The sequence below is a fragment of the Ochotona curzoniae genome, unplaced genomic scaffold, assembly GCF_017591425.1.
Source record: "Ochotona curzoniae isolate NIBS_2020 unplaced genomic scaffold, NIBS_Ocur_1.0 contig_908, whole genome shotgun sequence".
NCBI lineage: Eukaryota > Metazoa > Chordata > Mammalia > Lagomorpha > Ochotonidae > Ochotona > Ochotona curzoniae.
In genome coordinates, this window is record NW_024466607.1 from 24,513,719 (window position 1) to 24,536,605 (window position 22,887).

The 22,887-nt window shown below is 40.0% G+C and overlaps 1 protein-coding gene across 2 annotated transcripts in view; it reads left to right on the plus strand.

Moving 5' to 3' along the window:
• Window positions 1-22,887, plus strand: part of PTPRG (protein tyrosine phosphatase receptor type G) — a 678,048-nt gene that overhangs the window by 176,956 nt on the left and 478,205 nt on the right. For both annotated transcript variants that reach the window (XM_040994746.1, XM_040994747.1), the window contains exon 2: window positions 11,537-11,641. In XM_040994746.1, the coding sequence (XP_040850680.1) occupies window positions 11,537-11,641 (105 nt within the window). The remainder of the gene's footprint in view (window positions 1-11,536; window positions 11,642-22,887) is intronic.

Sequence of the window (22,887 nt, forward strand, 5' to 3'; positions counted from 1 at the left end):
AGTACACATAACAGCTGGGTCCATCCTAAAGCCAGAAGTCGGTTGCTCAGTCCAGGTCTTTCAGCGGTGATAGGAATCTGATCTTCACTCATCACCTTCTGCTTCCCGGGGTGTGCACTGGCAGGAAGCTGGCATCAGGAGATGGAGTCAGGATTTGAACTCAGGTATTCCCAAGTGGGATGGGCATTTTCACTGTAGCCTTAATTGTTAGGTTAAACAGCCACTTCAAGTGCTTTATATCTTGGCCCATGCTAATTCAAGTCAAAAAGGACAGGAGAATAATTTGTGACAATAATGGCAAAAGAGAAACTAAAAATAAGTTATATGTGTAAATATTGGGCTAATATGTATTTGCAGTCTGATTTTTTTTTTTTTTCCTTTTAAGATTTATTTTCTCAGGCCTAGTGGTGTGGCCTAGTGGCTAAAGTCCTCGCCCTGCACGCATGAGGATCCCATATGGGCGCCGGTTCTAATCCCAGCAGCTCCACATCCCATCCAGCACCCTGCTTGTGGCCCGGGAAAGCAGTCGAGGACGGCCCAAAGCTTTGGGTCCCTGTACCAGTGTGGGGGATCCGAAAGAGTTTCCTGGCTCCTGGCTTCGGATCAGTTCAGCACCAGCCGTTATGGTCACTTTGGGGAGTGAACCATCAGACGGAAGATCTTCCTCTCTGTCTCTGCTCGTCTGTATATCTGACTTTGTAATAAAAATAAATAAATCTTTATTTTCTGATTTGAAAGGCAGAGTTATAGAAACAGGGGTTGAGGATGGAGTGTCAGAAAGATATCTCTCATTTGCTCATTCACTCTCTACTTGGCCACTGTGGCCAGGACTGGAGCAGACAAGAAGCCACTTATGTGGAATTCTGTCCGTATCTTCCATATAGGTGATGGGCCTTAAGCACTTGGACCCTTTTCTGCTGCCTTCCCAGGCACATTAGCGGGGAGCTGGATCAGAAGTGTGTCAGCCCAGGGCTGTATCTATACTCTTACGGTTTGCTGGCATTGCAGATCATTGCTTAACCCTTTATGCCTCGACACTGACCCACACTATGTTCCTTCTAGATGCTTCCCCACTCCTAATCCCACCTTTGGCACCTGTACAATTACAGCCAATGTTACATATCTGTGGATTCTACATCCACAATTCATCCAGCTGTAGAATGAAAATTATTTGGCAAGAATTGTATTCGTCCTGAATATATATATATATATATATTGTTTTGCTTATTCCCTAAATAATATAAGAGCACTTCAAAAAAATAATCATGGGAAAATGGATTTGAGATAAGTGTATTTTGGTATCAACAGTTTTTGAAATGTAGGCTTTTATGTGATAAAACACATTTGCTAGGAAATGTTTGAAATTTTGACTACAGATTTAGCAACTATTTGCATAACAATGTATTAGGTATAAATAAGGATAATATAAGGTGTACAGGAGGGTATGCCTAACACATCCTTGGATTTTGGTGTCTTTGGGTCGAGGCTGACGGGGACAGGTGGGATTCTGGAACCAGTCCTCTATTGTTAGCAGAGGATGACTGTGCGGCCAGAGTGGATGATTTGTCTTGGCCTGCTGTGGAGTCTGATTACAAACCACTGCTTTCTGCTCTTGCCTACCTGCTGGTCCCTCGTCTATCCCCTGGATATTACAGCCATCTATTAAAGGCATGCATTGGTTTAAAAAACAGTTCTAAAATGAGATTATAACAATGCTTACACAACTCTATAATTAACACTAAAAACCATTATATCTCCATATAGCTGTTTTAAAGGAAAGCATCCATTTATCAGACCATACTAACTACTGGATTAGAGCTCCTTCATTGCGTTCCCAAGCTTCTTGAAAGGCCTGTAGGATCGGGTTCTTGTGTATTCTCAGTCTCTTCCTTGCCAAGCTTCAGCCTGGCTGGCCTCCTTCTGCCAGGCTTTTCCTGCCTCAGCAGCCTTCTGCACGCTGATTTTTCACCTTGAACTCTTGCTTCCCTCCCTAAAAATGCCATCCACTAAATTGATATTTCTTTTTCCACTCTGTCTCTTAAGGATATTATCCCCTTTTTTTGATTCCCTTTGTCTCTATCATGTTTTGTTGTGTTTCACTCCCATGTTTAGCATCTCCTGCATGTAGCTTTTAATGTGTTTTTAGTGATTGGGCCATTGGGGCATTGCAGGTTTGTTCAAGAGGATGGGTGTGGTATGGCATATATGAAGTTAAATGCCATGGTGTGATAGCATCCTACAATGGAAAGACCATGAAACTTTCTGACTCCTTCCAAACTCCCTAAGAATTCTCTTTTCATCCAGGTGTAGTTAAGGACCATCGCAGATGGTCCGTGTGGTGGTGGAGTTAGATGCTTTGCCAACCAGATACACAAGTGTTGAGAAGTAGACTGCTACAGGTGATTTAGTGGCTGACCAGCCAGGACTTAAGTAATATCTTCAACCTAGCCCTGAAAGTCACAGGTCTCTGGATTTTCTAGGAAGGAGGCTTGGAATCTGTTTTATTCCTTTGTGATAAGTGAAGGGATGTCATGATTGGAATGTCAGATTGATGTACCTCCAAATGGAGGGCTTCAAATTTGTGTCTGCACTGTGGTTTGCACTATCTTCCACTGTTGCAGATTGTCTTTGTGATTGTTTTTCTTACTGTGTCACTCACTGGGATGCTCCTTTTTCTGTACCTATCACTAAATAATACGCTCTGGGTTATCTGTGAAGTAAAACCGCCTACTTAGCTCATCTTCTGGAGGCAGAAGAGGCCAACCGCATGGCATCTGGTGGGAGCTTATTTGCCGCTTTGTAGTCTAGTGGAGGCCATCATATGGCAAGACAATACAAGTGTGCCAGAGACAGCTTTTATAACGAGAATACTTCCTTGCTAACTCATTAATGTTTTAATCTTTTATCTAACTGGATGTTCATGACTCTTCCCCAAAAGCTGGGTCAGCGTTCATTTAGCCTATTGTTGTCCCTTAGGAACAGATCTCCTGTAAAAATTAAAAATACCAACACTGAGTGTCTATTTTGGGTGTTTTCACGCTGGCAACTAATTAGACACACAACAAGAGGGTCGCCAACACATGCGTTGTCTTGGCTGCATTGGCTGATTCTGTCCATCATTAAGGATTCAAAGAGGTGCCACAGGTGTAAAATTGGAGTACAGATCTGTGGCATTTGACATTATATAGCACTATTCATGACTAATCCTCATTTTACTGGTGACATTACAGAATGAAGAGAATTGATTCTTTGAGAAGCAAGCAGCATTACAATGAGCTAGAAAAGTTGCCCTGCTCCATTCTGTTTAATCTTTTAAAATATTTGAAGCTAGTGTCATCCTACTTTCATGTTCTACGAGGGTGCTTTTTTAGGGGAACCCCTGAACTTTTCAGATTTTGGCTGCACGTGTACAATAATTGGCCTCTTGAATTCTGTTTCTTGAGTGACCCTTTTCCCAGAGTTGTTGGTAAATATGTATTTTGTTTCCTTTAAAAAAAAAAAAGATTTATTTATTTTGGGCCTGGCACAATGGCCTAGCCACTAAAGTCCTACCTTGCACACACCGGGATGCCATATGGGCACCGGTTCTAATCCTGGCCGCTCCACTTGCCATCCAGCTCCCTGCTTGTGGCCTGAGAAAGCAGTCAAGGAAGGCCGAAAGCCTTGAACCCTGCACCGCTTGGAATATCTAGAAGAAGCTCCTGGATCCTGGCTTTGAATTGGCTCGCTCCAGGCTTTGCAGCCTCTTTGACAGTGAATCATCGTATGGAAGATCTTCCTCTCTGTCTCTCCTCCTCTTTGTATATCTGTCTTTCCAATAAAAATAAGTAAATCTTCATCTCCCACATGGGTGTAGGATCCCAAGACTTTGGGCCGTCCTTGACTGCTTTCCCAGACCACAGGCAAGGAGCTGGATGGGAAGCGGGGCTGCTGGGATTAGAACTGGTGCCAAATGAGATCCGGTATGGAGCAAGGCAAGGAATTTAGCTGCTAGGCCACCCTGCTGGGCCCAAATGGGTATTTTGTGTCTCTGAAATTTCACAACAGAGAGGGATGGCGGGATGGCTCTGTTTTTTTTTTTGTCCCTTACAGTCTTGATTTTTTTTTTCTTCAAAAACTTCTGTCTTCTGGGATTTGTATTCAAGTAAAATGGTGAGGCGAAGTTCAGTTTTTCATTTCGCTACCTGATTTAACTCATTTTTACAAGGCTGTTTTGTGTTCTGTTTTCCCCCTAGGATACAAGTTGGTTGTGTGATTTCTCTTTCTTTCCAATTGTTCCTGAGTTTTAGTAATTTGTTTTATTTAAAAAAAAAAACAGCTCTATATTGGGTCTCTTTATCATTGTAGATAATGAAAAAAATTTTTTGTAGTTGGGACAATAGTACATTTGAATATGACAAAATAGGTAATCTACTGTAATATAATCTATTGTATTTGAGGTTAGCTCAGTATCACTAACAACCAGAGGGACTATGTGTAATACAGTGGTTACAAAGGAACACACTTGTTGATTCTACTGTTTGGGACACTCACCAAGTCCATTTCATTATAATTAGTTGAAATACAGTCACAATGAAGATGAGAAGTTCATCAGAATATTTAATTACTTTTAACTATAATTTGATGCTTTTGCCCATTGTTGGCATAAAAAAGCTAAAAATTTATTCATTTTAGGCTATTGTGTGGATTTAATGTTCTTAAATGAGTGTTAAAATGTGGAGAAAATTGTGCTTGATGGAGATTTTGTAATCCTTGAGGGATCTTTAATTTGTTTGTTGTATGAGCAGTTATAATAGATAAAAACAGCCTAGTTAACTGCTTGTCTACCATTCTCTGAACCTGCCTTCCGAATTTGAAAATGGTAGTGCCCATTGCTTATTTTTAGTGGGCTTATTTTTGGCAGTCTGGTCAAAGAACTAGGACTCCTCGTATGAGAGAGAGCCATCCATCCATCATCCGAAGTAATTTTCATTTTGGCACTGGGGAACCAGAACTTCTTTGTTCTGAGGTTTTCAATTTGGGGTGTATGCTGACCTATTCTCCCAGGCTTCTCAGTCCTTTGGAACGACCTACAATTGGACATAGAGTGAGGTGTCAATACCCTCACCGTGTTTCCTGTATGATTTTGCTTTTGCTTTTAGAAATGTGACCATACTGCCGACGGATCTCAGCGTTGTTCTCGTTCTAAACTTGCTCTGGTTTCACCTCTGCACGGCCATTGCCATATACCTCCCCTTCCAGCGGCCCCTGTGAATGTTACTAGTTCACTGTGACAAGAAGAATACGGTGATTTTTTTCCCCCTTATGGGCCATTTCTTTTCCTTTCTTGATGGCACTTTAAGTCTTGTATTCACATTCAGAATTATAAATACCAATGTGAATGAGCCACTTTTGTCCAAAACCCTGTAATATTAGTTGTGCTCTGTAATTTTGATTCATGCATTTACAATTTTGGATGAAAAATATTCTCTGTCAGTATGTTCTTCCCACATGCAGACTGAGTGAGCATTTCTTCTTTTGATCAGTAAAATCCAAAAGAAGACATGCCTATCCCTAAAGTTGTTTAGTGTAGCGCTCAAAAGATCTGGCTGCTCTTAATGAAAACCATTCAGCCTGCAATTAACACAGAAGAGTTAATATAGTTGGAAAATCTTTTTCTCCCCCAAAGTCAAAAATCTTGTAAGACACCTAGAGTTACAATTCCACCTGATCTTCCTGAAGGTACATTAAAGCAGATGGGATAAGCATCTGCTTTATATTCCCAGAACAAAAAAAATTTATTCTTATAAACTGTGTCCAGTAGCTCTGGGAAATTAAATCACACATATAGGAAGCCGTTTCGTTGATACATTCAGTGGTAGGTAACTCTTAAGATATTTTTATAGGAAAGGATTGGGCCTTTGGGTCTGGAAACATTTTTATCTCTTTCGCTTCAGGCTGGAAATGAGGCAGGCTCTGTAGAAGTTCTGAGACGAGATAGAGTTTATGAAAACTCCCTGATGAAAATGCCTGTCACTCATTTAAGTCTCTGCCTAGCAACTGACTTGACTTGAGATTCCTCCTGCTGAGTGAGATGTAAGCTTCATCAGCTAGTTAACACTCTTGCCTTGGAAATCTTCCCTTTCATCTTGTCAGAAGTGGGAGATTCAGATTCTCTGGTGTGCTGGGAGGAGTGACTTGGTTTGTCCCTGGGTCCATTTTATTATGACCATACGTAGATCACTGAGGACTGTTTAAATTGACAGCCCTCACACCCGGGTTTAGCAGCCCATTGGTGTACTTGGTTAAAATGGCACGTTTGATGACCTAGGAGGGGAGTGTACAGCAATGCACAGTATAGATGATTGGGCTTCCAGTGTCTGACCTAGCTGCTGCTCCAATTACTTACAGTTTTATAACATGACTAAAAGCTCTCCTGAGTTTCCTGCTGACACATGACTTCAGCTCCATAAAGCATAGTGGGTTTGGTGCTGTAGAATTTGATAGAATATTTGCTGTAATGACATAGTCTCCTTTCCCCAGTTATTCACATGGTAACCACAGGTTGATTTACACTCACTGTCTGTTCTGAGGAGTGAAACTACCTGTTTTCAGATGCATGCTCCATTTTTAATTGTGTAATTAAGTTGCTGACATAAGCAGGTATGCAATTTCACATTAAGGTAAGGATCCGTAAGGCATGCATTTGCATAATTTAATTTTCTGCACAGAAGATATTGAAAATCAATAACATGATTCATAGCCATACCGTATCATGGCCATGTTACTGTTGGTTGGCTGTTAGAGCTTAGAGCAGTACAAAGAATATTAAAATGGATTGGATTTGGTGTGCTGACTATGGATCTGTGCTTAGGAATCACACACAGTTTCTATTTGCAGATCTCTGATCTGTGCCAATGAAATATTAAGTTACTTAATATACTCTGTATCATTTTTGACTGCTGTAATAATAATTTTTAAAAAATTGTATTGTAAAAGATCATCTCATAATTGATTCAAATACATTTGAGAAAGAGATTTAAACTTTTATTTTCTTTTAAATTATGCAGGTGCCTGTGACATGTGAATATATTCTTATTTAGGAGAGAAGAAATCACACATTGTCGACATAGATGATATGAAAGTGAAAACGAAATATAGTCACCTTTAATGAATAGTTTATGCATTAAAAACAAATGTGGTGCCAGGGTGATGGAATTCTTTGCTCCCCTATTTGTGTGTGAGTTGCATAGGAAAAAAGAACCCATATGCATTCCATGCTGTTCTCTGTTTCAAACCTCCATTGCAAGTCTTTGCCACATGTCTTCTGTTGGTAGGTGGAAACATTGGCTTTATGAACACATGGCATTCATTGAGTCCCGTGGTGGTGGTATGGTGGCAGTCAGGCACATACATGTGCTTGTTATATCCAGGGAGCTTAGAGCCCTTCTTTGGCCAGCCAATATGCCATTCAGAAACAGCCTCTTCTCTCAACATTGTACCCCAATAATTTAGAGACATTTTCCATGGGATGGCCCTATCAATTTGATTACTTCTCGCTGATTGATGAATAGACAGCAATGTCATATTTTTTTTAAGGTTTGGTTATTTTTATTGGAAAGGGAGATAGATATACACAGAGAAGGAGAGACAGAGAGAAGGATCAGTCTGCTGGTTCATTCCCTAAGTGACTTCTATGGCTGGACTTGAGCAGATCTAAAGCCAGGAGTCTCTGCTGGGTGCAGGGTGCCAAGGCTTTGGGCCATCCTCTACTGCTTTCCCAGGCCACAAGCAGGGAGCTGGGATGAGAAGTGGAGCATCTAGAACAAAAACCGTGGCCCATATGGAATCCCAGCACATGCAAAGAGTAATTTAGCCACTAGGCTATCAGACCAGGCCCAGTATCACCCTTCTTAACTTTGTCCCTAGCAAACTGCCTTTAGATGTGCTTGCTGCTTGGCACAGAGCCTTATGCCACTGTGTTATGCACATGCATAGCTGGGGAAGTATCTGGCCTTTGGGGTATGGATGCAATTGCATTGTAGTGTCTTGGAGAACCTTCTGATATTAACCTTTCTTGTTTCTTGAGTAATATGTATATGTTTGAACATATTCATTTTCATCAAGTACTGAATGGGACTGAGGAAGGTATCAGGAGTAGGGTCAGAACTGGTGACTTGTATCAAGTCTAGTTAAACATTCTTTGAATTAAGGCCTTTTTGTAGAAGCTGGGATGTTCTTGCTGTATGTAATGAGCCTCTGTATTATTTGCTATGATCTACTGAAGCTACCAGGTCTGAAGTTGCTCCCATAAGAAGTGGCTCTGAGGGCCCGGCGCAACAGAGTAGCGGTTAAGATCCTTGCCTTAAACATGCCGGGATCCCATATGGGTGCTGGTTCTAATCCCAGCAGCACTGCTTCCCATGCTGCTCCCTGCCTGTGGCCTGGGAAAGCAGTTGAGGATGGCCCAAGACTTTGGGACCCTGCACCCATGTGGGAGACCTGGAAGAAGCTCCTGGCTTTGGATTGGCTCAGCTCCAGCCGTGGTGGCCACTTGGGGAGTGAATCATTGGACGGAAGATCTTCCTCCGTCTGTCTTCTCTGTATATTCGCCTTTCCAATAATAAGTAAGTAAATAAATCTTAAAAAAAATAGTGGCTCTGAGAGTTTGTTTTCACAAATGATCTGGGTAAACAAACAAAAAAAATCGTTTCTTTTTTGGGGAAATATAAAGGTAAACTGAAGTAGATATTTTAATTACAGATTTCATGTTTTGTGCAGTGCATTGGAATCAATTACCTTGAAGATGATGCTGTTCTTTACTTTTCTACCTACTCTATTAGCTTTCCAGTTAAGAGCTCTGTTGTGCCTCAATTCAGATGTTTGTGCAAATTCTGAAGCTGACAGCACATCATTGTCATTTCCACTGTAGATTGTAGCTTTCTGCTCAGCCAGCCCTTGAGAGGTGTGGACTTGGGTTGTCAGATCACAGGCAGTGAAGCCAAGAGTGGAGATGTTCAGGGTTCAGTGGAATCTTAGGTCCAACTCAGTATATGCTCGGTTCTCCTGTCAGTCTCTCAAATATTACCCAAAGAACTTAAAGAACAAAGCACTGGTATTTGCATTCCATCGCAGACTAATTAAACCTTTACTTCAGGGATGGCATTCCCAGTTATAGGGAATGTGAGTGTTATCTATGTGCTTAAACATCCAGGTCCGGGTCTGTGCTCTAGTGTAACAGTGGCTTGTTATGGTTGGCGAAATTGATGATCAGGAGTTGAAGTGACTTTAGAGTGAAAGACACCATGGATATATCATCTGTGGGTTGATAGAGTCAAAGGAACTGAAAAAATGAGATTTAACTAGTAATGGATTGGTGTAACCAAAAAGAATTTGGCAAGGCTATATTCAAATTGGTTTTGCCCAGAGCTTCTTTTTGCCAAGAGAAATTGGCCTACATTTTTTGCTTGCTTCCATTTTTGAACTTCTCTGTTGGTGGGTTACTTGATCCTTAGCTATCTTCAGGAGTAAAAAGGGGACTCTAACTAGCTGATTAGATATCTTTATTGCCTGTGTACCCCACTCTGCCATAGTGATAGTATATGCAGGTCTACTGGCTGAAGCCAAAAAGGGCCAACCCTTAGAACTGGGGAAGTGGTGAGATGGAATTAGTTGGCCATGACTCATGACCAGGTGCAGGGGGTTATGATGATGGCAAGAATGGAGGCTCTGCCACAAATCCGTTCAATGTTGTCAGGCATATACCCAGTGGTGAATTTAGGATTCTGCTCAGAGTAATTTGTGTTGTCCTCATAAGCATTCCTTGGGGATATTTTTGGCTGTACAGACAGGCGAAATGAGGCTCACTCACATATTTAATTGAAACCACATTTATTACACACGTGGTCAAGACACTATTGTACTCATTGTCTTTCCAGAAAGAGCGAGGATTTATTTGGGAGCAATTATTTGCAGCACAGTAAACAGATACATAATAGGTTCTCCTACATGCACAGAAAATAAACAGGCTTTACAAAATTAGTTATTTAATGTGCTTTAATGGAAGGAAAATAGATTAGGATCCTAGGAGATGGGAAATTTTACTTGGCATCCCTGAAAGTCAAATTCCTGAAGTTCTGAGTGGCTCATCAAAAAACTGTAGAATGGATTGACTGACTGATACTTGAGCTTTCGTTGTACTTTAAAGTTGGATAGTAACTTAGAGTTTAACTTTGTCATTCAGGTTGTATAAAGCAGACCTAAGTGCTACTAGGTTTAATTTTTAGATATGTGTTTGGTATTTACAAATTTCCCATTTCTTTATAGGGCAAATCTGTGTAGAGAATATCTTTGTTCAAACATTACGTATCTTAAATCTAGTCTTAGCAACTGAAGTAAAAGCCCAAGTACTTGACATGGTTCCTAGATTTTCTGCATAACTACCACATTGTCAACAAACCTAATGTGATGTGCAATTATTATTATTATCATCCCATTGTTTGTTTGGAATAGGAAAGTTAGTATACTTTCCTTTTTCCATTTTGGTTGCCATCAGTTGTGTATTCGGGTCTTTTTATGATTTTCATTGCTTTTTGGAAGCATAGTTGATTATGTTTTGGCGTTTAAGTATTAACATATTTAGCTAGGGTGCATTGTTTGAGTATGATTCCATCTTTAGATTCTGGGTACCCATGATATTTGTCTTATGCGCCGGCATATTCAGGTTATGAGCGCACACAAAAAATTTGCATTTACAGAGAGGATGGAGGGAGAGGACTTTTTACATTCTAACAGGCAAACCTCTTCGTAATGGGAGAGTAATTTTACTTTCACTTGCACTGGTTTCATTTTAAGTTTTCAGGAGTTTATCATTAAGCAGTTTGTTTACTGAGCATCATTGGTTTTGGATGAGCTCTCATTTCATATGCGGATTGTTTGCCTCCTGGAGCTTTGTGGAAGCCTGGGTCTCACTTGGGGAAATGTCCAAGGCCTCAGACTATGTTACATTGGGTGGAAGAGGCCCTTGTTTGAATGTGGAGGTTCAGTGGTTGTTTTTCTGATCTTCTGTATGTTTACCTGTGTGCCTTGGAACCTTTATTGAGTCTGAAAGGAGAAAGAATGACCTACACTCTGAAGCCAGAGGCCTATACGCCCAGGACAGATGCTTATCCAGGTAGCTGGAATCCAAGCCCCCTGGTTCTGACACTTGTCTGACCTTGGTTACATTAAAACTAAATTCATTTCTCCAAGCTTCAGAGTTTATTATAGGGGTATTGTATCTAGGGCCTGTTGGTGTGTTGCAGATCAATTAAAATAATTCATGTGAGATATTTAATGTATAGCTTTTATGGCTCAAAGTCAAGTCTTACTGTAAGTTGTTACTGAGATCAGTAGTAGCTATGGTAGCCATGACCATTTCTGGAGTATCCTGTAGTTCTTGAAATGAGGTTCTGTTCAGTCACCCTCCAGCTTTGTGCTTTGTGCTTCTACAAAGCTACCCTTTCTATGTGCAGTAGGGTAATGACTTTGACTCATCTCTGGTCTTTTTGTCTTCCAGCATTGACTGAGGGCTACGTTGGGACCCTGCATGAGAACAGACAGGGCAGCTCCGTGCAAATCCGCAGGCGCAAGGCTTCCGGAGACCCATACTGGGCCTACTCTGGTAAGTGGGGCTGTTCTGGTTGGGATTGCACAGCATCCAATTAAAAGTAACCCGTAAGCACTTTCCTTGCCTGAGTTCTATTTGTTCAAACCTTTTGTAGTTAAACTAAAGTCTGAAATATTCAAGGCTGTTTTTCCTGAAGGTAAAAATGCCTTCATTTATCTTTCCCTACTATTTTCTGGACATGTTTTTTTTTCCCCCTTGTCAAATTGTGTTTGTTTACAAACTTTCCTTGTTGATGAGTTGTTGTAACAAACTTGTAACTTTTTGAAAGATGCAGCCTTTTCCTTTCTGTTTGTTTCATGGCAAAGATTCCATAGAACTGACATAGGACTAGTGTTGAGCTGCTGAAGTATCTAGTAAGTATTATACAGCATTGATATCAAAATGCTGCTTTATGTTGTAAGCTGAGAAATACAACTTTCTCTCCAAATCAGATCTTGTTTGGAAAATTTTCTTAGCCTTCTGCTCTTCTGTATTCTTCACTTCTTTCATTTTTGTTTTTACTTTCAGCCTTTGAGGCCAGGCAGTTGGGGAGAATATTATTGCAACTGTGTTGAATTTTACATTGAAAATATTATATATATATTATATATTTATAAATATATGTTATATATGCACATATACATATAATATATGCATATATTCATAAAAATATATATATGCACATATATAATATATGTAATCATATATGTAAATATATATGTAAAGGGGAAACAATGAAGATGTGCAGCAATACACGGACCTTTCTGCATTACACTTCCTTACCCTCAAATATGTTAGAGATTTTGATGTGTAGGAATATTTGGACAATGGATCATAGCTAATTAAGGAGGAATGCTTGAGGAAGATAGGCTGCTTAAGAAATTGTGTTGCCACTGAATCATTCCAATTCTCTGTTTTGAAAGGGCTTGGAGGCACAGCATATTTGTCTTGGTAATAAATCTATGCATTAGGTAATGTTGTTGCATATAAACCTGAAGGTATCCTTTTCATAATAATGGCCTGGTTTAAATTCTGAATTTCCACCTGCAAATCCTGTTAAATTTATGTCAGTGTAAAATTTATAGGTCTGATCTTTAATTACACCTTATCTATTGGCTTTTTGCATCCTTTTGTCTATTGATAAATCTCCTGCCCCTACTGGGAGAATTGCCTATCTGTTTTGTTTTGTTGTGAACAGATAGTAACACTGAAGTCTTCAATCACCTCCAGTTCCTTGTGATTAGAATTATCTAATTAGAGCCCTTTTGTCACTATTTCTGATAAATGAAGGAAATTGGGAAATGAAAGCCAGAATTACATATATATAGCTTCTTGCCAAGAAACTCAAAGAAAAATTTATCATTTTGTACTCTGTGGTTCTGAGATCAGTCAGGAAGAGGCATAAAGTGACTTGCTATTTACAGTTCATCAATTTAGAATAATAATGCTGATAGTCAGGAAATGGGAAGGTACGACCCATCAGTATCTCCAGTTGCAAATGGTCATGAAAGCTTGAGAGGCCAAAACTTTTTCCTTTACTGTGTCAGGAAAGGACCTAAGTAATACCAACTTTGTGATGGGGCCATTATGAAGGAAATTTGATGGGCTCAAAGAGTTCTTCCCTTTTTGTTTCTGCATTGTGCAATGCCTGGATTGGGAAGTTTCCTCTGTCACTGGAAAGGCTAAAGGCTTCAGAGTTGATACACTTTTCTTGTCCAGATCTAGATAGTGAACTTCTGAGGATTATCAGACCATATGGTCGTTACTGTATAAACACATCTCCGCCATCTTAGCTTAAAAGCAGCTATAGGCTATCCCAGATACACTGGCCATGTCATTGGAGTCTTTTTCATGGACCCTGGAATTTGTATAAATTATAAATCATGTAATTATCATGTACCAGGAAATGCCCTTCTTCTTTTCTAGCCATATCATTCTTACTTTGCAGGAGTGCAACAGCCAAAGCAGCAGTTGGAGAGGGTCCATAGTCTACAGTCTGTTATTGCTTTTTTTGATTCATTTTTCTCTGGAACTCTGGTCTTGGAAAAGCTGATGAAGTCACTTGATAGTTCTGAAGAAGGAAGTAAGGAAGAAAGAGGCAGATGTAGTTGATGGCACAGGCTGATTTTGACTTAGTCTTTCCCTTCAGATGGAGTACCCTCAGTAAGTCTTCTAGGTAGCAGTAGGTAGTTTCTCTGACTTTGCTTTTGGAAAGGACTTGAGTGGAAGATGAGTGAGGTGGAGTGGAGGGGTGAGTGGCAAGCAGTGGATTTGGGAATTGGGCTGCTGTTGAGTGTTCTGGGTTTTCTTGTCCTGGTTCTGAGGTTGCTTTTGTATGTGTAGAGTTTGGTAAATGATGCTTATTTTTTGGGGAAAACTTAAAATTTACTTTGTTGCTTAAGAGGAAGAAACACACACACACACACACACACACACACATGAGGTTGACAGGGCGAGAGTGATCATATCTGCTGGCTCATGGTCTGTATGGTCATGGCTGGGCCAAGCTGAGGCTGGAAACTCTACATCTGTGTGAGTGGCAGTGACCCAATGATTTGAGCCATCACTGTTGCCTGCCAGAGTCTACTGTTTTTTATCAGGGAACTAGAATTGGGAGTGGGACCTGTGAGGTAGTCATCTTAACTGCTGTGGCAATTGCTTGCCTCCTGCTGTTGGTTAGTGCTTATGGTGTTGTATTCTAATCACTGTGCAGAGTTTTGTGTAGGAGCTGTTGTTAGCGTGTTTATAAGATACTATTATGACAGTAGTTGTGAATTTAAGGAGTTTTTCATTTTTTACTTTATATCGCCTTGAATCGTGGAGACATTCTGTATTTGAAATATTTAAGAATTCTGCTTTTGTATGCTAATCAAACAATGCTGTTGGGACCCCTGCAACATTAGCATAGAGAACTGTTTATCCAGGAACCTGATGATTTCCATCACGGGCAACTGAAGTTGGGTTATCTGCCTGGGTCTTCATTTAGTGTACTGTAAAAAGGGAACCATGGTATTTATGGATAGAAAAAGTATCCCACGGAACATATTGTAAGATTAGTAATAACTGTTAATAATATGAAACGTTCTGAACATTTACTATAGATTTTTTTCCTTATGCTAACATATTACAGAAAAGAAAGGAATGACCTTTTATGTATTTCATGCAGAATTACTCTGGGAAAAAATGCGGCAGCCTCAGAGTATGTCACTGGAAACATTAAAACAATTTCTTTTCTGTTAGTTTTACTCAACAAATATGTAGATATTTTTCTGCATTTCTTGAGGTGATGACAGCTCATGAATTTTGGAGCTTTCCCAGAACTTCAGTAATTATTACACAAAGAAATCTTACTTGCTAGGTAGGGCATCCTTGCCGGAAAGGGAAATGAGAAACAAATCTGGAGCAAGTTCAAGTGGAAATTTCAAGCATTTTTTTTTTTTTTTCCAAAGTGTGGTCTGTTTTCTCTCCTCTGCCTCAAGTACTTGGAGGAAAACAGGCCATGGTCTGCTACTTCCTCAAACCCCATGCCCTCACCTCCTGTCCCGCCAGTTCCTCGATCCTCTACCTACTTTTAAATTGTTTGGTTTTCTGTATTTTAAATAATCTCCAACTTATGCTCCTTCTATATAGAAAGAGTTTCTATAAATCAGTTTAAGGGCTGAGGGGAAACATTTCTCTTTGGTTGAGGAGTCCAAAATTGAAACATGCAGTGACCAAAATTGCCTGCTAAAAGTATCTGGCATTGAACTCAGTGAAGGTCAAAGAAAATTATCCTAAGAGGCAGTTCTGCATTGGCTAGGGAATATTCCAAGTCTTGTCTAATTGTCTTTGGGGCTTGAATGATTTACTCAGCTGCAAAACAGAGATTAGGAGAATATCTGGAGGGATGGATTGAGGGTTAGAGGTAACGTATTGAAGCACATGGATTAAGTTTTGGTTTTAACCTTGGAAGACAGTAGGTGTTACCCATTTGGTTTTTAATTATATGCTACCCCACTACACTGTTCATACAAACATCTTGTTTTGTAACATCAATGTCTGTGTAGGTGTGTGTCTCATTTCTCTAGCTAAATGTAGACTCCTGAAGGCAAGGATTATATCTCATAATTCACCATTTCTCCTGCTGTGTGCCAGAGCATCTCATTTTGTTCATATTAAGTGCATATTTTTTAAGTGGGCAAATGGATAGATGGATAAATGAATGCATGCCAGAATCTGTTCTCAGGAGTTTGCTGAGGGGGGATCCTGCCATGAAATTCAGATAAATTAGTGGGTAATTTTCAAAAAGTTTCACTGTTGGATCCCTTTAAGTAACAAGCTCCCCTGGTGAACTTAAGATACAATTAAATTTCTAAAATTATATTTTCATGCCTATTTTAAGAATGTCTTCACAGAGTCGATCAAAATACACATGCCTGCTAAGTCTGCTTTTTGTCATTGGAAGAATGGAAGGCATGTGGAACCTCAAGGTTTTGTCTTCATGTTGTTCTATTATTTGCCTCTCCTGAGAAGTCTCCCATGGGGGTCTTATAAGGGAATGTTTTTCTGTAGAGGTGTTTCTTTCACAGCCACAACCTTTTGTCTATTGAAGCCACACCAGTGAGCAGGAGTCGGTCTTGGGACTCATCCTCTAAGTGTACAAATTTATAAATGTTTATGAAATCACCTCCAGAGAGAAGATGCCAAAAACCCTTAAATCAAAGGGAAGGATCAAGATGGTTTTTTTTTTTTTTAATGAGAAAAGGAAAATAAAATATCCTCAACCGAGAGAACAATTTCCTTCCAACAGAAGAATTAAAAAAAAAAAAGACAATCTCAGCCAAGCATTGAAAACATCCTCCAAGTGTCTTCATCATATGGCCAACACATTTTTCTCTTTTATACATAAAGTCCTGATTAGTGCATGACCATATGTGTTTTTTCTCACCCTATCTATCCTTGTAACCACAGATCAAATATAAAACAAGAAGAATACCTACAAGAAGCAACAGTTTGATCTTCACTTGCTCCCTACCTGAAGGTACTGGTTGACCAAAAACATTTAGGTAGGAACAAGGAAATCCAAGAATTAACTGCAGATAAGGGTTCCACTCAAGTAGCATAAAAATCTAAAGAGTGTATTAATTATGGCCAGAGATGGGCATGTGGTCTAGCAGTTAGCAGCCCGTGTACTTAGAATAAGTAACTGCATTCTCTCAAGTTCAGGCAGTTTTGTTTGTGACCATTTTGAGGGGAAAAGAAAGAAAGAAAAAAGAACCTCCCAAACCCTGAAAGGAATCCAGAAAGGAAAACCTTTTGTTTCCATAATTGGCTGTATCTACATTTTTGTAGGTGAAACATTTTCACTAGCATTTCAAATTTTATAAAATGCTGATATGCCCCATGCAGAGACTAATGAACTGATATTGATTTAGTTTGAAAATGAACATGAAGATTTATTGAGCCAAGCAGTAAATATTGACCCAGGTGGAGATAAGGTCAATATTTACTTTGACATCACATAAATCCTAATATTCATTAATCTATAAATTTTGAGGGGCTACATAAGGCCTAGAGAGAGTTATCTATAAGTATATATTTTTCATATCTGTGATAGATCAAAGTCAAACTTTTTTTTTTCTGGTTATAAATTTGAAAGCATGATGTTACCTCCTTTGAAGCTAGCTTCTCGGAGAGAAAGATGAGGGGGGGTGTGGGTAGGTGGAAGGACATGAGTAATTTAAAGGTTCCACAGAAAAATACACCCAGTAAAAGTGCATGCCTAATAATCAGAGCAATAAGTTGCATGTGGTCTGTGATTTATTTAAACTCTACAGGTCTTCCTTTCTAACCTTACAAAATGTATTCATTTATTATAACTTATTTGGTTCATAGAACACAGCTTGTGATGATAGCAAATGGGAATGTTTCATCTTTCCCGCTGGATATTGTTAGGCTGTGTTGTGTGGGATCTTCTTCTACAAAAAGAATACATGTGGAGGCACACTTCATCGGCCTTTCTGTTGTTACAGTTACTGTTTGTATGAATTTTTTGTCCCTCGGCTTGTCTTTTCCACTTCTCTAGTGTGTTGGTTTTGTTAGCCACATTAACGTAAGGAAAGACAAATGCTAGAACTCCAGCCACCTTTGTGTGAGACCAGATGAAGCTTCTGGATTCTGTATTCTGCCTAGTTCAGCCCTAACTGTGGTGGCCTTCTTGGAGTCAAACAGTGGACAGAAGATCTCTCTTTTTCTTTGCATCTACCTCTCTCTCTAACTCAAATAAATAAATCTTTAATCTTTTTTTTTTTTTAATGGAAGATGCCTTTAGCCTCATGGGTAGAATGCCCGTGTCCCACCACAGAGTACCTGGGTTTAGTTCCTGCCTTTGAAACCTATTCCACCATATGGCAAGTGTAGACTTAGAGGGACATGTCTGGCTCAGATGTCCTTGTCACTCAAGTGGGAGACTCTAACTGAGTTTCTAGCTCCCCACTCTGGCCTCAGTCCCACTCCAGATGTTGAGTGTGAAGCAGTAGATGGTGCTGTTCCCTTGCTACCTCTCTATCTCTCAATGCCTCCGTCTGCAGATAAATTAGCAAGGAAGAACACTGCTTTCCTGGATTGTGGATGTTTAGGACTTCCATTATATAGCTTAGAGAAGTGCTGAATCTATGCCTTCAAATCGAACTTTCTCCTGTTATTTACTCACAGATCACACAGCTACCAGTATTCTTGCTATTTGAGCAAAAGTCTTGATCTTACCTGATGTTGTGTGGTCAGCATTGTTCAAGTGTGAAGTAGCCATTTTAATCTTTAGAGGTTTGTGAGCTGGTCCGGAAATGATTCTCACTAAGGAAAGAGAGGGCATGACAGAGAGTGAGAGAGATCTTCTATCTTCTGGTTCACTTTCTAGATGGCCACAATGCCCAACACTGGACCATACTGAAGCCAGGAGTTAGGAGCTTCGTCTGGTCTCCAGCTTGGGTGGCAAAGACCCAAACACATGGAGCGTCTTCCACTGCCATTAACAGGGAGCTGGATTGGAAATGGAGCAACTGGAATCTGAGCTGACACCCATATGGGGTGCCAGGGTTGCAGGAATTGGTTTTCCCCACTGTGCTATAATGCTAGTCCTTGTGTGATAGTATTTTTTTAAATAATTCTTTTGAAATAAGCTGTGTTAAGGTGAATGTCTCTTTGTGTTGATCTTTTGTATGATTAGAACTTGCCTGTATTAGGTTTAATTTACTTTAGCCCCATTTTTATTGTGTAAATAAGGCCGGCCATAAGTGTGTTAAAAACCTATCACTGTATGTACATAGTTTAAAATTTTGCCTTATTGAGAAATGTTTTGTAGTAACTTGAGAAATCCTTATTTTTAATTATATCGCCATATCAATGATTTCCCTGAGTGTTAAGATGGAATGTGATTTTGTTTTGCGTTAAAAATGACTACTATACTGCAAGGGTTTGATTTTTACATAATAAAGTCATTTCTTCTTGGGTTCTTTTTAATCAGGAAAGATTCCCATTTTGGTACAAGTAGGTCTTTTAATGCCTCCCTGTCACTTGCTAGTCTCTCTTTTCAATAAGGAGATAGTACTTGCCCCCAGAGTCTTCAGCTAGGAGTATATCATATTATCTGATCCTGTGGGTTTCATTATTTTTTGGTACCCTTCATGTCTGGAATGCCATCTTAGTTTTCTATCTTAGTGTGTTAAATTTACTATTAAATTACTTGTCAGGAGCAGGCATTGTGGCACAGCGGGGGTCAGCTGCTGCTGGCATTCCATATCAGGTTGCTGGTTCCAGTGCCTGTGGTTGTGCCTTGGTTCCTGCTTCCTGATAATGTGCCTGTGAAAAGAGCAGCAGATGACCCAATTTGGCTGCCGCTGGGTTTGAGGCTTCTGTCTTTGGTCTTGTCCAACCCTATCTACTGCGGGTATTTGGGGAATAAGCCAGGAGAACAAAGATCCTTCTGGTTCCCCATTTCCATATCCCTCTATCCCTTTGCTTTTTAAATAAGCAAAATAAATCTTTAAGGCAGTATTTAATATTTTATAAAAGTTGGACAGTTTAAAACAAGATGTATGTATGTACACCCTCTCAAAGGCAAAGTTATAGAGAGAGAAAGAGTGGAGGGAGGGGGGAGAGAGAGAGAGAAAAGGATAGAGCAAGTGAGAGAGCAAGAGATGGATCTTCCGTTTGTTGCTTCTCTTCCCAGTGGTTACAAGGGCCAGGTCTGGCTGGTCTGAAACCAGGAGCCAAGAACTTTTCCCACAGTTCCTATACAAATGTTAGGCCATCCTCCACAGCCTCTCTAAGCACATTAAGAGGGAGCTGGATAGCAACTGGGGCAGCTGGAACATATGCCCAATTGGGATGCCAGCATTGCAGGTAGGAGCTTTACCAGTTATGCCACAGCTCCTGGCTCTGAAGTTGGCTGATTGAAAGAATGATTCTAAGCAATAATATAGTTAGCATTTCAATATGGCAAAATAAGTCATATTTTATAGGAGAAATTATTGTCTTCAAAATCCTTTCATTGTAGATCATAAAATGAAAGTTTGTGAGGTGAAAAATTGGAAAGGACATAGCATTCATGAATTGGTTGAAAAAAATTAAAGGATGTATTTAGTGTGTAGGTTCATTATAAGTGCTGATTGTGATACAGTGAACTAGATTTTCAGATATCCTAAAATACACTGATCCAGGCTCCGTGAATTCTGCCTTTGGCATAGGCAGGATCCCATAACCCTCTTCCTTGAATTTGAGATCTCCTGACTATCCTAGAATGAACTGTGCACCCAGTTGTCACCATCTATTATAATTGGTTATGATCTCTGATTTTTTTGATTTGTCACATATTTTAAACATCATCTCTGCTTATCTGAGAATTGCAGAATTTGATGATCTGACTTGGTGGTGTCTTAGGATATAGTAGTCTGCCACCACTTAATGTTTTCTGTTGATCCTGAGATCTTCCCTGGATTGGGGAAGCTACTTGATCCAGATTTCCTATTTATGTTATCCCTCTTCTTCCAGTTTGAAGAATATTCCCCTTGAGGAAAACAAGTTTTTTTCTGGAAGATACATGAAATCTTTCTGCTCCCACGGTCATCATTCAATAGTTCTGCCCCAAATATTATTGGCATCTTTCCCTCCTAGAATCCATTTGTTTCTGGTCTCCCCTTCTCTCTGGTACGAAATATTAGGAACGTGTTTCCCTTAAGTGGGGTATGTATATCATTAGTACAGCTGGACTTTACTGGTTGTTGAGAATTTTAGCAGGAAAAATGAAATTGGAGCCTTTGGTAGGCTGTGTGACATGTACGCCCTGAGATGAGCCGAGTAAAGCCATTTTTAGCTTGTTTGTGCTTCTAGGGCTTACTGTGATAATGGGGAGTATTTTCTTCTCACCTTTGTGAAGTGCATAGTCCATGCTCGCCTCTTAGGGAGTGATTTTGACACTTTCTGAAGGTCCTGTTGCTTTCACATTCTGACACCAGCTCCTAATGAGCCTTTCTTTAACATCCTTTTTGGGTTCAGATCGCCCTTTCTGTCACCATCCACTAGGGTGTGAAAAGCAAGTTTCCATACTTATGGCCCATCGGGCTGCTTACCTGCTGTGCCAGAAAGAAATAGTCAGATTTGTCTTACTATGTTATCTAAGTCCACTGTGGATAGCCATAGTATCAGGATTCCATATTCGCCCCACCGATTTCCATGGAGCTAATTTCCAGTAGTGTGCTTGGATATGACAAAGGTTTTTGAAAAAAAAATCCGTTGCAGTTTTTCATAAATACCTCTTTACTGGATGGTTTAATAATAAGGGTGGTTTATTGTTGCATATATCACAGAATACCTCTGGGTTTGTTTTTGTGCCCTGCCATCTTTAAGATTTGTTTTTCATGTTTACCTTTGCCTGATTAATGGGTAAGTTTGGTACTCAGTTTCCATGTGGTATAATATGGCTTCAGGAATTCCAAAAGTCAAATGCTGAGTTTAAAATCAAGAGAAAAGGTGAGGGGGTGGGGAAACAACTGTCGTGTGCCTTTGTTCAGAAGCAAATGAGATTTCGATCAAAGCGTCCCACCCCCTTGTTCAACCTTTATATTTCTTTGGTCAGACTTAAATCACATGTTAAAGATTAGAAGAATCTCTGAAAAAAAAAAGTAGAGTTAGTATGGTTGACATACACCAATTGGGATTTAGCTGGTTGGTACATACATAATGCATTGTAGGCATATGCTGCTCTTTTCAACATTTCCAAATTTTTTAAAAAGATGTATTTTTCTTTTTTATTGGAAAGGCAGATTACAGAGAGGAGAGAGAGAGAGGAAGATCTTCTGTCTGATGGTTCACTCCCTAAGCGGCTAGCAATGGCTAGAATTGAGCCAATCTGAAGCCAGGAGCTCTTCCAGGTCTCCCATATGGGTGCAGGGTCCCAAGGCTTTGGGCCTTCCTCAACTGCTTTCCTAGGTGACAAGCAGGGAGCTGGATGGGAATCAGGGCCTCCAGGATTAGAACCGATGCCCATATTGGATCCCGGTGTGTGCAAGGCAATAACTTTAACTATTATGCTATCACACCGGCCCAATATTTCCAAATGTTAAAGGTTAAGCCACACCATGGCACTTAACAGTGGAAGAACTTATAGGACAGAAGTTTGTTTGCATTTGCAAGAGCGTTTATTTCAGAAGCCTGATACTGTTGGGCAGAATAGAATAAATCTCCCTGAGTTTAGAGTCCTTTAATGTATTAATAGCAGTGTTGTTTATTTCTGCAGCCACTAATCAAATGAGGCTATTTAATTAAAAGAAATTAAATTGAATTTAAAATTTGATTTCTCAGTCTCACTTGTGCCACGTTTTAAGTTTGCAGTCACTGTGGGTGGCTATGGCTTTCCTTTTGTACTGTTCAGGTACAGAATATTTCCATTCGTGCAGGAAGTTCAGTGGGACTGTGCTGAATGTAGACGTTAAGAGGAACCAGCAAGTTGTATGTAGTGAGCATTAACTCTGTCCCAGGCCCAGGGCTGTTTGCGCTCTGTCTCTGACATGTTCACACCAACCCCTGAGATGGGTCCTCTTTGCCAAAGGGGAGAAGTTGGGAGAGGTAACCTCATGGAGTCCTGTGTTGGGTACTGCCATGTGTGTCCTGGCCCTGCCCTCCCAGTCACTGATGCTGCGACATGGGACAGATCTGCTGCTTGAGGATGTTCTTCTAAACGGGAGGTATTTGGTGCAGCTGTTGATTTAAAGAGCTTTCCAAAAACC